The sequence below is a fragment of the Nilaparvata lugens genome, chromosome 1, assembly GCF_014356525.2.
Source record: "Nilaparvata lugens isolate BPH chromosome 1, ASM1435652v1, whole genome shotgun sequence".
Lineage (NCBI taxonomy): Eukaryota > Metazoa > Arthropoda > Insecta > Hemiptera > Delphacidae > Nilaparvata > Nilaparvata lugens.
The window spans coordinates 79,324,563-79,344,180 of record NC_052504.1 but is presented as its reverse complement, the minus strand read 5'-3'; the positions used below and the strand labels follow the sequence as shown (position 1 = coordinate 79,344,180).

The following is a 19,618-nucleotide window of genomic DNA, read 5'->3' as shown; positions in this document are numbered from 1 at the left end:
AATAATTAAGATATGGGCAAGACCATTTTACAGTTTCTGGTTTCTTCCTTACTTTGAGTTTCTTGAGAGGAAATGCTTCATTGAAAGCCACACAGTACATTTTCATGAATACAGCCAACTTATCATTGATGGTCCCTGGTACAAGTTGTATACAGTTCCAATCACAGTTCTGCAAACTCTGTTCAAACTTTGTCCTATTTTCTGCCGAGAAAACTCGCTTTACAAGAAACTCATCTCTGTTGTAGTTCATTAGGCCACGCGGCAGTTTCACAGTAACTAGTTGCGCATAATGATCAGAAAGAGCCAAAGAATGTACACCCGAAGAGACGTATTCAATTGTTGAAGAGAGAAAGCAGTTATCGAGCAAGGTCGCAGAGTGTGATGTGACTCTTGTAGGAGTATCAATAACACCGGTGAATCCAAAAGCAGAGAGAAGTGCACACAATTCTTGTTTGTGTGATGAATTAACTAGGAAATCACATTGAAGTCACCAACTAGAATGATTCCCTTGAATCTCTGTTGAATCAGATCCAAGTATCTCTCTAGATCAGAGAAGAAATGGAGAATATCACCGCTGGGTGGTCTATATAAACATAAATAAGAAACTTTTTCTCAAACACTATTGCAGTATTCTCAAATCCAGTTCAAGTGAGCAATCAAAGACTGAAGCCGACGATGCTATTCCTTTTCTAGCAAATATTGCCACTCCCCCTCCTCGCTGACCAGATCGATTTGAGAAAGATATGAGTTGAAAATTATGCAGTTGAACCGTTTCCTGCTCACAGAGCCAAGTTTCTGACAAACAAAGAAAATCCAATTTCGGTAATGCACCTTCCTTTTGCATTGTTTCCAGTTGAAGGGTGAGTTCATTATCTTTCGAGCGAATGCTGCGAATGTTATAATGCATTATACTGATCTCATTAATGTTGGATGCTCTCCTACTTGCTTTCTGCTGACATGGTACATAAATCAAATTATTCATATTTCTGCCGTGTCTTTCGTTGGTTGAAAACTCTGGAAACTTGATTCAGCAGCATCCTCTACTACTGGAGCTTGTACACCGCTACTCCAGGAGGAGTATTGAAACCTAAAAAATCATTGTATGAACTATCTGTAACATTTAGTTCATTTTCTGCAATAGAAGGAAGAGAGGATACTGAATTTGGAAGAGACCTTCTAAACTTGAATTCCGCAATAAAAGAATAATTTGAAAATGAACTATATTGTCTTAAACTTATCCTTATTTGAATAAAAATATACTTGTAAATAAAACTAAGAATATAATCAGTTCAAAATGAATTTTAGGGAACAGAGCACTAATGTGTCAATAACTTACAGTAATTAATTGATATTTACATGCCACTTCAACGTGGTGGGCAAGAATATTGAAAAATATTGTTATTCCACTTAATGAATCAATTTTCAACAGATAAGAAAGAAAAAAGTTATAATATTTTTGATCCAACGTTTTTTCCAATGACAATATACGCACAGAAATTGTGAGTAATGTTGATTTTGTTTTGGTGTGGTGCTATTAATTTGCTGATAAAGCTATTTACGAGTAATGAAAGAGAAGGTGGATTTCCCGTTCTCCAACATAGTTTGGACTAGAATAATTCAGCTAGAGAAACAATGTTGTGGGGAAAATAATAAAAAATAATGTTATTCCACTCATTGCATTAATTTTCAACAAATAAAAAAGAAAAAAGGTTGAATAATATTTTTGATCCAAAGTTTTTACCAATGGCAATATACGCACGTAAATTGTGAGTAATGTTAATTTTGTTTTCGTTTGGTATGCCTACTAATAATTTGCTGATAAAGCTATTTACGTAGTAATGAAAGAGAAGGTGGATTTCCCGTTCTCCAACATAGCTTGGACTAGAATAATTCAACAAGAGAAAAGCTTAATTCTATGACCAATTTGTTCAGACGACTAGAGAAACTTGAGGTTGGCTGGTAAAGAGGAGGCTTTATCTGACTCCGTCTAAGAAAATACAAATAAGAAAAAATGAGATACTTCATTAGATGAATAAATCCTATAAAAAATTAAGTCAAAGTCAAACGAATAGGAAGAAGTACAAATAAAAATACGATTAAAAAGTATTTACCCATCACTTCTAGCCTATGTTGATTGATTTTGAGCTTATTGATGTGACTAGATTTTGGTTGGAGGTTACGATAAAAGGCGTAATTTCTATTGATTCATCATTCAAATTCTCCATGACAGTGATTTACCTGGAACAATCATTAAATGAATAAATTAAATTTATAACAAGTTGATGAGTTTTTAACACTTAGTGACAAATATTGAATTCAGAACACATGAAAAAGCTAATATTCTCAATAAAAACTAGTGATATTAAAAGAATAGCATTAGCTATTGCAGAGCAGTATTCAGCAGAAAAGTAGCCTCACCATCAGAGAAGTGACACTAAAGAAATACTATAGGATTTACATCGTCAACCGTCAGTAGCTCTGAGACCCAACCATTAATAATTTCTTGTCTCTCAGATTATATAAAAAACTTACTTTCAGAACTCGCATTATGAGAATGACTGCTCGTGGTTTGAAACCCACTATTGAATATTTCTCTAGACTTCATCTCTAATCATCAGACATCACATTACACATTTACTATAAAAAAAACTTGTGAGCATGTTTTTCAGAGAAAAAAGAAATCTTAGTAATTAGCCTTCAGGAAGGTTAATAGAACTGGGAAGACTTTTGTTCATTCACTTTATACTAGTGGGAGAGCCAAGGCTGATTTTTTATGAATGAAGACTCCAAAGATCAAACCACTTAGAATTCAAAATATATCCTTCTTTCAGTTGAAAGTTGGAAGGTAGAAGCTGGGAAACACTGTGTGTGAATGGATGGATAGGTATAATAAAGGAGGTCAAGGACTCCATTTGGACTGTAGAATTCCTACTATTTATCAAACTATTAAAATTCCTACTGGAACACTAAAAAACATACCTGTAAACCGGGGTGACTTTGTCCTAATTTTGGGGTGTTGAGATTTAAACCGTTTGCAATCAATACTTCAGTTGCAACAATCTCTTGCAATATTTTTTATTGTATTCTGCAATGTTTGAAGATTATTTTTCATTATACAAAGTTAGTATTTTTCGAAGTTAATGTCACAATTTTTTTACTGGGACAAAGTCACCCCAAGTTCAACCTAAAAGTGACATCGTTGTATTTAACTAGTAACAGAAACCTAACAAGTTCAACTATGGATATTACAAATAATATACCAATTGAAATATAATAAAAAGACCAAAATAATATGTACTCACCGATAACATAAGTCTTTTAGAAATAAATTTTCCAGTACAAAGTTTTCCGACAACGAAATCACAAGATGAAGCAAGCAGTTATGTTTTATGTCGATAATTCAACTAATACTTATCGACAACTAATATCTTGAATAGATTCGACAAGATATCGATTGTAGAACCTCGATAATGATCAGGGCTACGGCTATCAATGTTGAACATCGATTTCGGATAACAGAGATAGGAGTTAAATTGATTTGAATATTTTTCCGAGAGGTGGGACAGTCACTCCAGTCGACGGGACAGTGTTATACATGTAAAATTTCAATGATAAAGTCAATAGAGCTGAAAATTGCAAGTCAATAAAACAGTTAATTTGGAAGTAAATGATAGTGAATATTACCGTAGATGTTGTGATCATCGTGCTATTTCGTCGGCCATTTCTCTGTCTCTTTCCACTTCGGTCGGATGCATTCGCTTGCGATGAGAGAAGCAGTTTCCCGAGCTGGCAAACGCTTTCGGACAATAGGGACACTTGTACGGACGGGCACCAGTATGCTGATTTATGTGGAACTGAAATTTATAAAAAAAAAATACTTTACAACAATATTGTACGTTTGAACCGTTTCAAAACTATGATTGCAATGAAATGATAAGTGGAATAAAAATAGTTTGATCATATTACAAACTTTACGGGCTTGAGAGGATTTGATGCAATTACAAAAGAATTCAACATTATTTTGAGTGATGTAGTGAAATACATTGAGAAAAACAATATTTTGCAATATACAGTATATAGACAATAAATATAATCACATGATGGTATCAGATACAATATCATACAAGATATTAAATTCTTGTAAAATAATCTGAACTACACAGCCACTGACACCAAATAAAAACAAATTTTCAATCAATCTTAAAAATTTCATTTTCCCACATTTTACTTAACTCCATTTCCAAAGTGAGTTATACTATCAAAGTTTAATCAAACCCAGATTCAGATAAATGTATCATTCAAATTACATTTGTAATGAGAGTTCATCGGCTAACTTCATGAGTGTACACAATTTTACAAGAGAGGAAATTCACTAAATGAGAAACGGCCAGTAATAAAATTAAGAGAAAACATTTCCAGACAATACCTGTGGAAAAAGTCAAAGGAAAGTTTGAAGTTTTATTAGTCTAAACTAATAATTTCTTTTGAATTTGTTGAGGTTGTTTCGGTTTCTTCATAGACATTTCACACATTTTAAGCCGCATCTACATTTTGGCCGAGTCGCTGGCACTGCCCAAGTGCCCAGCCTTCCCCAGTCTGGTAATTCAACGTGGGTAAATAAAGGCAAGTAAAAGCCAGCGCTGGCAAACCACCCATCCACACATTGGCGCTGGCTGACATTGGCCTTCGTTGGGCCAACATGTGGATGCGGCATCACAAATAACACATTATTTCATACATAGATTAAATTTTGATTTTCGAACTTGAGATTCTACTCACTTTAAGATCCTGATTTCTTTTGAATGTTTTCTCGCAGAGCGGACACTTGTGAGGCCTGAGGGTGCTGTGGGTGATGCTATGCGCTCTGAGAGTGCTGTTGGTCGGGTAGACGCGGCCGCACACCAAGCACGGGTACTGCACGCCGCCGTGATACTCCTTGTGTCGGTACAGGTTTGATTGTGTCTTGAATCTGAAACAAATCAGAAAACAGTCAATGTGTTTTGTGCATCATCGAATAAATAAATAAAACGTCCTCAAATTAAAATAATAAATTGGCTTTACATACGTGTGTGATCGTCAACATCAATTATCTAGTAACTAGTTGAAAGGTTGGATTGTAAAAACGAAATAACAACAATATTAAATGAAAACTACTTTATATTGTCAAATCCACTTATTTATAGAACAATTTGAAATACTAGTTTCGGATGCTACGCCATTATCAATCTTGAGTGAACTATACTAGTTTAATAAACTAGTGGGTTTGACAATAACAAGTCGTTCATTTTTGAATATATACCAAAACTACCTTTACAACAACACAGAAAAAATATTATAAAGGAAATTGAAATTCATTTGAAATTATGCATATTAATTTTTAAATAAAAATATGGCAAAAGCACAACAGAATTAATTTTGTGGTTTTCTGTCATCAACACTACTATTACGACATTACTATTATACTCATCTATTTCACTTTCAATGATGAACTGCTGGTTAATACTTCTTTCTTGAATTGTAGTTTTCGTCAAAAATAGTTCAAAAAAGAACTAGGTACTATTCAAGCTAATAACAAAATAATAGATTATGTGGGATTGATGTGTTGTAATCGGGTAGTAGTTGTCACAGCGTGACATCACTAATCTCTTAGATTAGCCAAGTGACGAACACTCGGTACTACAGTTTGAAGGGTGTCCTCGTAAAGCTCTACACACACACACACACACACATCGATTTTTGTTCGTACGATATTTTGCATTCCTTATGAATTCTATCAGATTAAAAGGAACTTGACAAACATCATCTGTTTGAAATCATCTGTTTTATCTAATAGAATTTATTATGACGGCAACATATCCTACGAGCAAAAATCGATGTGTGTGTAGCTAGCCTAAGGCTAGCTTCACTCTGACAGTATTAGCGTTAAAATCTCTTCCTAGAAGTTTACAACCCACCACTGCAGGACCAATCATTTCTCATCATCATCATCCTTCGCATCATCAGGAAAACCCCGTACAAAATATTGGACTCACATTCTTCCGCAAATGTCGCATCCATATTTGCCCTTGGGTCGATGAGTTTCTAGATGAACTTTGAGGTTGCCCTTGGTCGAAATGCTTTTGCCGCACATTGGACAGAGGAAGCTCTGACCGTTGCTGGTCACTTGCTCGACGGCGACGTCCCCCGTTACCGGCAGGAATGCGGCCCGTCTACGCCTTCTGAGAAAACAAAAACAAAACTTTTAGAACTATTTAATGGCACGTCTACTTATCTGAAAAATAACAAAGCTATGATAACTATAGAGCATTAAATGTTCTAAAAGTTTAATAAATTTCAATAGAATTTCTCAATATAAGCTAAAATATTAGCTTCATGAGGCAGCCACAAATTCATAATATGGAGATCTAGAATTCTTAAGACTGTTTTAATAAGTATATCACTTTTCAATACTCAAATTACGACATAGCAGTCTGATTTTCATGATTATAAGCTATTAGCTTCTACTCACGATAAGCTATTAGCTTCTACTCACGTTTGTGGAGCGCTTTCGGACGCTGAGTCCTTTTTCAACACTGGTTGACACCACTCAACAAGTGAAGTGTCTTCACTCTTCAATTTCACTTTCCACTACAAACTGCTTGTTAATGATCACTTTTCAGTAAGTTACCTAAATTACGACATAGCAGTCTGATTTTTATAAGTAAAAGCTAATTTTTGTAGCGCCTTTTCAATACTGGTTGACATTACTCAACCAGTGTTGAAAAACGACTCAGTGTCCGAAAGCGCTCCACAAACGTGAGTAGAAGCTAATAGCATATAATCACAAAAATCAGACTGCTATGTCGTAATTTAGGTATAGCAGTTCGTAATAGAATGTGAAATTGAATAGAAATATAGTAATAAAATTAGTAGAATTGATGGTGATGTGAAATCTCTCCATAATAAGAGAACAAAGATATTGTCAAATTTCACTAAAATATCTTAGGTACTAAATCCCTATCTAAACACTGTTGGTTAAAAATAATATTTTTTTCAGTTATCGCAAGCTTTTCACTCAGCTTTAGGTACCGTATGCTTTCACAATATTATAGTGAGATTTGACGATATGTTTGTTTTCTTATTATTAGAAATATAGTATATTATTATATATTGATTTCTATAATTTATATACCGTACCCTGCTATATAATTATGTAATGTGAAAATAATTTGAATGAAAAGAGGTTTGAGCTACTCAAGGCTGAGCAACAGGTTTAGAAAAAATACTGGTGAGATTTTTCAAAGTTTTTCAATTTGGATACTACCAAACTATCACAATAAGAAACATTTTGAGGGAAGTTTTAGTAAGAGGGCTTTTTACAGATACAGACAAATTCATGCTTCAGTGATAGACAAGTTATATTTTTTCAAAGTTTTGTAAATAGTCCAATTCCTCTTATTAAAGGATCGTACATTTTGGACTGTAACGTACTGTTATTGTACTGCTTTATCTGTTTCATTTTTCAACTGTATATACTATAAATTGTTGTTAAATTTTTGTTGAAATGAAGAATTATTATTTATTATTGATATAGGGCATGGTAGAACACTAGATCATTTAAAGTTGTAAGCGCATAAAAAGCTATACATCATACCTTCGTTTTGGATTCGAATTAGCAGATGAAAGCACTTTTCTAGTTGCATGCGAGTGACACCATAAATGATTTTGTAGTCCTATTTCAGTGTTGAAGCCACGAGGGCAGTTGGCAACAGTGCATTTGTATGGCTTGTAATCCTTCGCTGAATGAATTGGAACGAGACCAGGTGGTGGGGGAACTCGCGACACTGAGTTTCTATTCGTACTGAAAATTACACAAATAAAATTCATTTGATGAAACTATTTTACTTCTGAGAACACTGATTGTATTGTGAATACTACTTTATACTATATCCATACTAAGAATTTACGGTCCCGTTCAGGTTAACGGGCAGCAATGGCAAATAAAAAAATGAAGAAATAGAAGCATTAATGATAGGAGAAAATATAATACGATTTGATAAGGCCCAAAGAATAAGGTGGTTGGGGCAGGTGATGAGGATGAGTGAGGCTAGAATTCCCAAAATGGTATTCAATAGCAAGTTGCACAGCAGACGAAAAAAAGGTAGGCCAAGGAACAGGTGGGTGGACCAAGTGATGGATGAACTGAGAATGATGGGGGTGAGAGGATGGAAAAAATCCATGAACAGAGAAGAATGGAGGCGTGTTGTGAAGGAGACCAGGGCTCACCTAGGGCTCTAGCGCCGGATAAAGAGAGAAAATACTTTATACTATAAGTGTTCTCAATTAAGGAAAGTTCCACAAAAAAATATATATATACTAGAAATGATTCTTTGTTTGTCCAAACAATCGCTCTTCATGAAAATGGATATGGTGCCGGATTTTATGGTTGGCCGTCCACTGCAACCGATTTCGTCTGAACTAGCATCGGCCGAAAACTACCAACTCGTCCGAACAATCCCCCAACAAAGAAAGCTATAGATGCTCGTTCATTGCAACAGGTTCATATGTCCGTGCACGGCCGTCTCCGGTCGATCAAGTTTTCGATCCGAATTGGATGGGATTTTCCGGCTCTATCCGTCCGAAGTCGAGCTGAGACAACATCATCCTAACCTCAAAATTGTTTCACAGTCTTGTCTGTTTTGTTTTTGAACTTGTTCTGTTTTATAAATATTTTTTATTATCTTTGTGAGTAAACACACACAGATGAATGACTTTCCCTACTAATTAGCTTGCCACTTCACTTTCTGGCAACCAGCCAACTACTGAACTAGATTGACAAAAACGGTTCCAATGGACGACCGTGTTCGGCCGAATTAACGGCCGGCAGATTCGTCCGATCCAACGGCCGAACGGTTCGGTTGAATGCGGTTCCAGTGGACGGTTACCCTATAGAGGAGCATCCGTACCACCATCACAGATTGATTGATTTTTATTCTGTGCTAGGTCTGGAAAGATCCATTGCACATCAAAACATGGTACAGCAAAAATAACATAATATAAAAAATATAGATTGATTGAAATATATAGACTGTAATTATAAGACAGTACTAATAATGATTGTAGATGATATTATTGTAAGATACACACTTCACATCTACTGAAAACACATTTTAATCACTAACGACACAATCCTCATAAATCTGGATTTCCACATATCAGTATCTGTAAAAAAGACTGGCACAGTGAAAATATAATTTACATAAGTTCCAATTGGTCTGTTCCTACTCAGCACGGCCGAGCGAGTGTGAATAGTCCCATTGGAACTCATGTAAATTATATTTTCACTGTACCGGTTACTTTCACTGTCACTGACATGTGGGAATCCAGCTTAAGAAAATAAAAAAACAATGACTATTCTCCGATCCTTGGACCGTGGTGGAGACACCAACAGTAAGTAAGTAATGAGATTAGAACAGTCGTATAACTTATTAATAAAAACAATATAAAAATCTTGAAGTACCCTTTATTTTTTAAAAACTTTAAAATAGTTCTTTTTTTTATAAAGGGTACTTCAAGATTTTTATATTGTTTTTATTAAAAAATAGCCCATGTGAGTGAAGTGTTTTTATGAAACGTATAACTTATCTATGTTTCCTGCTATTTCTGCTGAGGGTGATGCCCACATGAGCTCTAGGCTTGTGCGTGGGTAATGAGGTGGATGATAATGAGATATGAATGGAGCTACAGTTTTAGGTGGGTTCTGAACCACCGGGAAGCGATTTTACAAGAGTAATGTGCTGACAGTTTAAACCTGAGAGTTACTAGATGAGTGATGGAACTAATTCATCAATATTACAGAATTTGAAGTAGTTATGTAGAACCGTCTGAATCTTCAATTAAGTTAGTAGCTAAATATTAGATATTGCAAAGAAAATTTGAAGCATGTAATTAATAATTATGTAAAGGATAACTAACGATGAAATTTGTATTATGTTGATAAGATTATGCAGTAGAATAGAAGAATTAGAAAATAGGATAGAGTAGGAATAAGAAAAATGTTCTTCAGAAGGGAATCTGTTACTGTTTTATAATAATATTATACCTCTGTATTTCCATCTCAATCACTATACAAGATCAAAGTAATTTAATAATTGCATATTTTATTTTATAATTCCTTCTTAGTATAATAATAATAATATCGAGTGACCTGGCTGGCTCAGGTCTGGTGTCAGAGTTTTCAGAACGCAATAAATTGATCAATTTCAGGGCCTCTGACATGACATAACGACTGCTTTTTAGGCAGCCGGGACCGACGACTTAACGTGTACATCCTTCTCAGTGATTCATAGATTTATTGTTAAATTATTGAGTTTATTTTAAAAATATTCAAGAAACATAATTGAATCACTGAGAAGGAAGTATTATGATAAAATTGAATATATGTTATAATTAAATTACTTTGATCTTATATAGTGTTCGAGGTTGAAATACAGAAGTACATATTATTATAAAACAATGACAGATTTCCTTCTGAAGTACATTTTTTCAACGTTTCAATGATTTTCGATAACCTACTGTTCTCTCCTTATTTTGACGTGTGATTTGTCTTCGGAGAATGGATCATCTATTGCACCATTCTCGATGCCTTCCATGGCGGTGGGCTCTCCGTCATCGTTGGTGTCGTCACACGAGAAGAAGAGCATTGGGTCAATGCGCACTTCCACCTCTGTCACCTCAGATGGCTCTGACGGCGATTCCGATGGAGAGGCATTGCCGTTGCTACCATTTTGGCCCTGTTCAACAAACAAATATATTGAGAGACATTACAGTATTAGGATATACAGTTATAAAATCACTTCACTTATATGGGCTACTTTATTCAAATTAATAAAAACAATATAAAACTTGTTTTATACTTAATTTTTGTGTTTTACACATGTTTTACACTCAATGTTTTACACATGATAATAAGTTTTTGTATCCAAGACAAATAAAGTTCAGTTTTGTGTTTATGGCTCTCAAGTATTCAAGCATGAAGAAATCATGGTGATTTTGTTAATTTTAACATTTCAACTTGAAAATGGCCAAAGTAGGTCGAAGCTAGTCGTTAGAATGTTTTAAAGTTTTTAAAATGTTTTAATAAAAGGGTACTAAAAGTTTTATATTGTTTTTATTAATTTGATATACAGTTAGTGTACAGTATAGGATACATTAGCCATCAGTATTAGGATACATTACAGTTAGGCTATGATCATATTGGATGCACGGTTGCGCAAGAACAAGTGTGACCACGCGCTCAAATAGGAAAAATATCTGGAAAGAGCCATAGAAACACGTTGTGACTTGTCTGCCGCTGCTCACACTGAACGCACAAGTAAGCGTGCACCTGCTGGTGGTGTTCAGTGTGAGCAGCGACAGACTAGTCACAACGTGTTTCCATGGTTCTTTCCAGATTTTGTTTCTGCGCGCACTTGCTGGGGCCTATTTCACAAAGGTACAAGTATTGTTACCAACCATGGTTACGAACAAGTACTTGTAGTTACAAGTTTACAAGTACTCACGTTTCACAACAATTTATGATCTACAAGTTTACAATTTTACAAGTCTACAAGTACTTCAATAGTAAACATAACCTATTTTCATGATGATTTCCTTTTTTCATCCTTTATAAAGGTTACTTGTACTTTTCAATAATTACTTTGAAAATATTTGAAAGCAATATAATGTTTTTTGTACAGTCTACTTCATTTATTGCTGAATTTGTAACCTACACACTATATGTACTCTGTATATATATAGTAGATGTACTATATATAATGTATACTATATATACTGTGTATATATACTATAGTACACATAACCTATGAGGTAACACATTAATAACTATTTTGGAAATTTATTAAATTCAATTTCCTGATGCATATATTTCCAAAATAATGAATTTTAGAGGGATATAGGGCATTTTTGATTATTAGAAATATTTATTGAATATTTAAAATCATTTTAATGATCACTTGTAAATCCTTTACATAGCTTTCCACCTCGGTAGAAATTTCATAGTTACGAACAAGTAATTTTGACAAAAATTGTTGGCTACAATGAAAATCTTTGTGAAGCACTTGTTCGTAACAAGCAAATCACTTGTAAACTTGTAGAAATTCATTGTAACTACAAGTTTACAATTCTGCTTTTGTGAAACGCTAGTAATCAGCTGTTCTCCAAAACCATGGTTGGCAACAAGACTTGTAACCTACTTGTACCTTTGTGAAACGGGCCCCTGGTAGCGTTCAGTGTGAGCAGCGACAGACTAGTCACAACGTGTTTCCATGGTTCTTTCCAAATTTTGTTTCTATCTGCACTGCACGTATGACCACACTCCCACAAACGAGCATCCAATGTGATCATAGCCTTAGACCTGTCAATTGGACTTATGTAGCCTACTCGCTGTGTGCAGAGAAGTTGAAAAATTTAACAAAATTATTTATCAATCATAGTATTATTTTAAAAAAAGTGACGGGAGAATCAATAACTTCATACATGGAAGAGAATTTTGATAAATACTGGCTCTTAGAATAGCTTATACTCTCTACATTTAAATGACAAATTTGGACAGAAGGCCCAAGATTTCTAGTCGGGAAGTCCTTAAAAGGACTGTTGGGTTTATTATTCATTTGAACAGCTTATGAGGGCAGGCTGGATGACTTCCTGGTAGCTACACCAGATGAAGTGGCATATTTAAATCGACTGGATATATGTTATATAACTTTTAAAATTTTATTTTTCTTTATTTGTGTTCCACCTTTTTTCAAACTTGTGACTAAGATGACTTCATTGTTTATATGTGTGACTTTAGTTAGATAACATAAAGATTTGTGTCGTAGGGCCATACGCTAAATAAAATAAATGGAAGAGAATTTACTGAGGTTTCACCCTCGAAAGACCCTTGATGATATTGATGAGTGAAATATTTTAGTAGACTTGAGCACAGATAAAGCAATCTGACAATATCATAGAGATTATAATAAGCATTGTAAGTTGGTATTATAGCTATAACAAGCCGGCTCCACATGTGTAACCTTGGCCTCGAGGACTCCTTGTCCAACACAGAAATATGCAATGATAAACTATTTCTTACTAGTATTTTTGGTCTTTAGATAACCAGGAAACCTCTGTATAGTAGCATTCATTTTTAACACAGATAAATAATAGCGTCGAGTGACCTGGCTGGCTCAGGTCTGGTTTCAGAGTTTTCAGGTCGCAATAAATTGATCAATTTCAGGGCCTCTGACATGACATAACGACTGCTTTTTAGGCAGCCGGGACCGACGACTTAACGTGTACATCCTTCTCAGTGATTCATAGATTTATTGTTAAATTATTGAGTTTATTTTAAAAATATTCAAGAAACATAATTGAATCACTGAGAAGGAAGTATTATGATAAAATTGAATATATGTTATAATTAAATTACTTTGATCTTATATAGTGTTCGAGGTTGAAATACAGAAGTACATATTATTATAAAACAATGACAGATTTCCTTCTGAAGTACATTTTTTCAACGTTTCAATGATTTTCGATAACCTACTGTTCTCTCCTTATTTTGACGTGTGATTTGTCTTCAGAGAATGGATCATCTATTGCACCATTCTCGATGCCTTCCATGGCGGTGGGCTCTCCGTCATCGTTGGTGTCGTCACACGAGAAGAAGAGCATTGGGTCAATGCGCACTTCCACCTCTGTCACCTCAGATGGCTCTGACGGCGATTCCGATGGAGAGGCATTGCCGTTGCTACCATTTTGGCCCTGTTCAACAAACAAATATATTGAGAGACATTACAGTATTAGGATATACAGTTATAAAATCACTTCACTTATATGGGCTACTTTATTCAAATTAATAAAAACAATATAAAACTTGTTTTATACTTAATTTTTGTGTTTTACACATGTTTTACACTCAATGTTTTACACATGATAATAAGTTTTTGTATCCAAGACAAATAAAGTTCAGTTTTGTGTTTATGGCTCTCAAGTATTCAAGCATGAAGAAATCATGGTGATTTTGTTTATTTTAACATTTCAACTTGAAAATGGCCAAAGTAGGTCGAAGCTAGTCGTTAGAATGTTTTAAAGTTTTTAAAATGTTTTAATAAAAGGGTACTAAAAGTTTTATATTGTTTTTATTAATTTGATATACAGTTAGTGTACAGTATAGGATACATTAGCCATCAGTATTAGGATACATTACAGTTAGGCTATGATCATATTGGATGCACGGTTGCGCAAGAACAAGTGTGACCACGCGCTCAAATAGGAAAAATATCTGGAAAGAGCCATAGAAACACGTTGTGACTTGTCTGCCGCTGCTCACACTGAACGCACAAGTAAGCGTGCACCTGCTGGTGGTGTTCAGTGTGAACAGTGACAGACTAGTCACAATGTGTTTCCAAGGATCATTCCAGATTTTGTTTCTGCGCGCACTTGCTGGGGCCTATTTCACAAAGGTACAAGTATTGTTACCAACCATGGTTACGAACAAGTACTTGTAGTTACAAGTTTACAAGTACTCACGTTTCACAAAAATTTATGATCTACAAGTTTACAATTTTACAAGTCTACAAGTACTTCGATAGTAAACATAACCTATTTTCATGATGATTTCCTTTTTTCATCCTTTATAAAGGTTACTTGTACTTTTCAATAATTACTTTGAAAATATTTGAAAGCAATATAATGTTTTTTGTACAGTCTACTTCATTTATTGCTGAATTTGTAACCTACACACTATATGTACTCTGTATATATATAGTAGATGTACTATATATAATGTATACTATATATACTGTGTATATATACTATAGTACACATAACCTATGAGGTAACACATTAATAACTATTTTGGAAATTTATTAAATTTAATTTCCTGATGCATATATTTCCAAAATAATGAATTTTAGAGGGATATAGGGCATTTTTGATTATTAGAAATATTTATTGAATATTTAAAATCATTTTAATGATCACTTGTAAATCCTTTACATAGCTTTCCACCTCGGTAGAAATTTCATAGTTACGAACAAGTAATTTTGACAAAAATTGTTGGCTACAATGAAAATCTTTGTGAAACACTTGTTCGTAACAAGCAAATCACTTGTAAACTTGTAGAAATTCATTGTAACTACAAGTTTACAATTCTGCTTTTGTGAAACGCTAGTAATCAGCTGTTCTCCAAAACCATGGTTGGCAACAAGACTTGTACCTTTGTGGAACGGGCCCCTGGTAGCGTTCAGTGTGAGCAGCGACAGACTAGTCACAACGTGTTTCCATGGTTCTTTCCAAATGTTGTTTCTATCTGCACTGCACGTATGACCACACTCCCATAAACGAGCATCCAATGTGATCATAGCCTTAGACCTGTCAATTGGACTTAAGTAGCCTACTCGCTGTGTGCAGAGAAGTTGAAAAATTTAACAAAATTATTTATCAATCATAGTATTATTTTAAAAAAAGTGACGGGAGAATCAATAACTTCATACATGGAAGAGAATTTTGATAAATACTGGCTCTTAGAATAGCTTATACTCTCTACATTTAAATGACAAATTTGGACAGAAGGCCCAAGATTTCTAGTCGGGAAGTCCTTAAAAGGACTGTTGGGTTTATTATTCATTTGAACAGCTTATGAGGGCAGGCTGGATGACTTCCTGGTAGCTACACCAGATGCAGTGGCATATTTAAATCGACTGGATATATGTTATATAACTTTTAAAATTTTATTTTTCTTTATTTGTGTTCCACCTTTTTTCAAACTTGTGACTAAGATGACTTCATTGTTTATATGTGTGACTTTAGTTAGATAACATAAAGATTTGTGTCGTAGGGCCATACGCTAAATAAAATAAATGGAAGAGAATTTACTGAGGTTTCACCCTCGAAAGACCCTTGATGATATTGATGAGTAAAATATTTTAGTAGACTTGAGCACAGATAAAGCAATCTGACAATATCATAGAGATTATAATAAGCATTGTAAGTTGGTATTATAGCTATAACAAGCCGGCTCCACATGTGTAACCTTGGCCTCGAGGACTCCTTGGCCAACACAGAAATATGCAATGATAAACTATTTCTTACTAGTATTTTTGGTCTTTAGATAACCAGGAAACCTCTGTATAGTAGCATTCATTTTTAACACAGATAAATAATAACGTCGAGTGACCTGGCTGGCTCAGGTCTGGTTTCAGAGTTTTCAGGTCGCAACTGATCATTCTCAGGGCCTCTGACATGACCTAACGACTGCTTTTTAGGCAGCCGGGACCGACGGTTTAACGTGTTCTTTCGAAACACGGGAGTGGCCCGAGATAATATTTAATTTAATATATTGGATTTGAACCCGGGCCTCTGAATCATAAAGTCAGCATCTGATCCACTCGACTACGGCCACTCCAACAGATGAATCGGCCATAAGTTAGAGTAAAGATAAGAGGAAAAAATTAATTAAAATTATATAATAAATTGTTATTTAAAATACACAACAGCAGGGATAGCCAAGCTACTTACATTCTGATGTCTGCTACATCACAGGCCTAAATTCATTGATTTTCTATGATTCGATGATATTAATAAAATAAAAATATGTACTAAGGAATTGGATTAGTCAAGTAGGGTAGGTTGGCTTCTCGATGATGCCTATTCCAGTACGAAGGACCCTACCTACCTCCTCCACCTACTTCCTCTACCTTATAGGCTACTTATAAATGGAGTTAAAAATTTCAAGTTGGACAATTTAGACGTGGATGTGGTTGGGTCAATAATTAAGACATGTATAAGAATAAAAAATGTTCATTATTTTCTTGCAGAAGTTTTCCTCCTCTAGTTCTATTATTGATCTGAAATTATGAATGTCAATTAGGTTTCCTGGTGGTTAGACATAGGTTAATTGGGATATTATGGCATTAAACTTACCTTGGTGAGAATAGAATGCAATAAACTACCATTATGCTCGTCATCAGTAGATTCGCAGTTGGTTTCCGATGGTTCATCATTTTTCATTTTTACAGATTTTTTCAACTTTTCTTGCATTTTTACAGCCATTGTAGCAAATTGATGTACATCATCTAGTTTGGTCTTGCAGTCTTGACATACCATTTTAGGAAGATTATCTTCAACATAAACCTGGAAGTATCAAATGAAAGATAAATTTTGTTTGGTCTCGTTTTCAAGCCTTGCGCACACCGGTGCGGAACGCGAGGGGAAGAATTCTATGGTGAAAATTATTGTCCCACTATCCATCCAGTTGTTGTACTGCTTTCCGCATACATTCTGCACTGTTGTGCGCAACAATAATACCTTAGGCCCTAACTATACGAGCGTCATAGAAGCGCTGAATTTTTTCAGCTCGTTTACAAGATACATTGTCTCTTATTATGGAGAAAACTATACGAGCGTAACTATAAGACGCACCCCATATGCAGGACATGCATTCTATATTATGCGCTCGTAATATAGTTGGTGCCTTAGACAGGACCGAATAAAATTAATTTTGATAATTATTCTATTTGACAATTCCCCGGTCTATTGACTGTGACGAAGACCTAAAAGAAAATGAAACTACCTATTCTATTCCATATTGTAATAGGATATAATATGAAAAAGTCAAATTAATAAATAAATTTGGAAAACTTTTAGAATGTCATTAAAGTTATTTTGACAGACCATATGAATAAAATATTGAAGAATAAATCTAAGTTTAATTTGGTTGATTTTTCGAAAATAAACTACCTAACTTAGTGTATAATTATGGCATATTTTTCAAAATATTGTAATACTTTTTACAATAATTTTAGTTAATTTTTACAAAAAAAGTTAATTTTTTGCTTAAATAATTAGTAGTGGTGTCATAGCCAAGTTATTCCCTCGGTGAATAATAAAATGCAAGTACTTTGCGCGATTATTATTCAATTTATTAGGATTATAGCCTTAATGTGGCATTTTCACGGTTGCATAACAAAAGCGATGATACCGGTACAGTATAGAGTTATCAAGTGAGATATTATAATTCTCAATTAACATTTCAAGTACTTCTAGCATGAAAATAACTAGATTATATTTTTAGAAAACTAATCAAGGCAAATCTCTGAGCAGAAAATTAGCCACTCTATACAGTAGGCTATCCTAATCGATTGTCTTTAGAAATGACAGTTGACAACTTATCTTCAGAATCAATTATTATCAACATTTACAGTCTTCAATTTAAAACAATATGAATTGTAAGTTAGGTACAAAAATGTAAAATTATCAAAAAATAAATCGATTTCAGACTTTGTTAGGTAAGATCTTTGTTGCTATAATTAGGCTACGGGTAGAGATGAGATTAGCGTATTTCATTAGCGTGCGGTATTTTAGACTACACAAGATTTCTAAATAGATTTATTAATAAAATAATAACTATAAATAATTTTGTACAATTGAATAATGATTTTCTATGTATGATATCAAAATAACATATTACTTTGAAACTCATTTATCGTTGAAGGGAAGCATTCTCATAACCTAGAGGTTATCAAAAACAACCCCTAGCAGACAACGCTTTGCTACAATCAATTCAAAACATTTTACTCACCGATATGTATAAATACTTTCTTATCTTTCCTTCTAGATTGTGTTTTTTTCCTTCTTCACTATAAATATTAATTCCTTCGCTTTCGTCGGTGCAGATACGACAAATACAGTCAAACTTTTTATTTTCATCCATTTTACTAGCGCTATGTTTTGAAGTCAACCTCCATTATCGACGTCGGTTGCTGTGCTGGGGATCATTTCTTGCTATAGAACAACGCAGTCTTTTTACATCATGAGCATGACCTCTGACGAAACAGCAGCGCCGAATGTTTCAGAAATGAGTGGATTATTTGAATCGCTCAATACATTCCTTGCGGCTGCACTCGGCCTTTCTCTGATTAGGCACGTACAGTACATACCGTACTAGTTCAAAATAAGGCTTTTTCCTTTTTAAAAAATGTTTCCCTTTATTGGAAAGAACACAATAAACGAAAATGTTACATAATATATTTTCCATCAGCCTATATTTTACCCCTAAAATTCATTTAATACCGGTACCAGATATCATTACAATAAAAAGTTGTCACTTATACAATATGTAAAAAGTTGATTCAATTTCCAAAATTTTCTTTTGAATACTGTAAAACTTTAATTTATTTCAATATAGTTGAATGAAAAAATGCATACTATGAATCTTACAAACATGAATTACTAAATAAAAAATTTATTGGTCAAAGTATTATTTGTTTATATTTAGATGTTAGGTACTGTATGTACTCAAGATTAAATTAGGGGAGGGTAAGTCCTGGCTGGGGGGGGGATGTGCATCCCTGTTATGTGGAAAATGGTAACTTTAAAATCATGAGGATATTAACTTATGAACGATCCATAGGCGAGCGCAGGATATTTCCACATATTTCGTGAAAGCAGTACAATACTAGATATACTAGGTACCTACACTTTTCACTTAAACTTGTACGGTATGTACTGTACCTATAAATAAACACTATAGTCAGGTCCACGTTGGTGTTGCTATCCTTGTCTATCATTCGACAAAGCAGATGGCGCTATCCTT

The 19,618-nt window shown here is 34.3% G+C and overlaps 1 protein-coding gene across 1 annotated transcript; it reads right to left on the bottom strand.

Annotated features, from left to right (window-relative positions):
* Nucleotides 1-1,200: 1,200 nt before the first annotated feature.
* Nucleotides 1,201-18,927, bottom strand: LOC111046436 (zinc finger protein 227). Its single transcript, XM_039444459.1, has 8 exons — nt 18,605-18,927; nt 16,948-17,157; nt 13,568-13,785; nt 7,634-7,840; nt 6,033-6,218; nt 4,780-4,969; nt 3,685-3,854; nt 1,201-2,238 (listed from the first exon to the last, which is right to left on the bottom strand). Exons 1-7 carry the CDS (start codon nt 18,734-18,736, stop codon nt 3,699-3,701), a joined length of 1,299 nt encoding a protein of 432 aa, XP_039300393.1. The 5' UTR covers nt 18,737-18,927; the 3' UTR covers nt 1,201-2,238; nt 3,685-3,698.
* Between the last annotated feature and the right edge of the window lie 691 nt (nt 18,928-19,618).

Coding starts and splice junctions, on each gene's coding strand:
- LOC111046436 (XM_039444459.1), bottom strand. CDS start 18,736: ATGGATGAAAATAAAAAGTTTGACTGTATTTGTCGTATCTGCACCGAC. Junction 6,219..7,633: donor AATTCGAATCCAAAACGAAG/GTATGATGTATA, acceptor TTGTTTTCTCAG/AAGGCGTAGACGGGCCGCAT. Junction 4,970..6,032: donor TGCGACATTTGCGGAAGAAT/GTGAGTCCAATA, acceptor GATTTGTTTCAG/ATTCAAGACACAATCAAACC.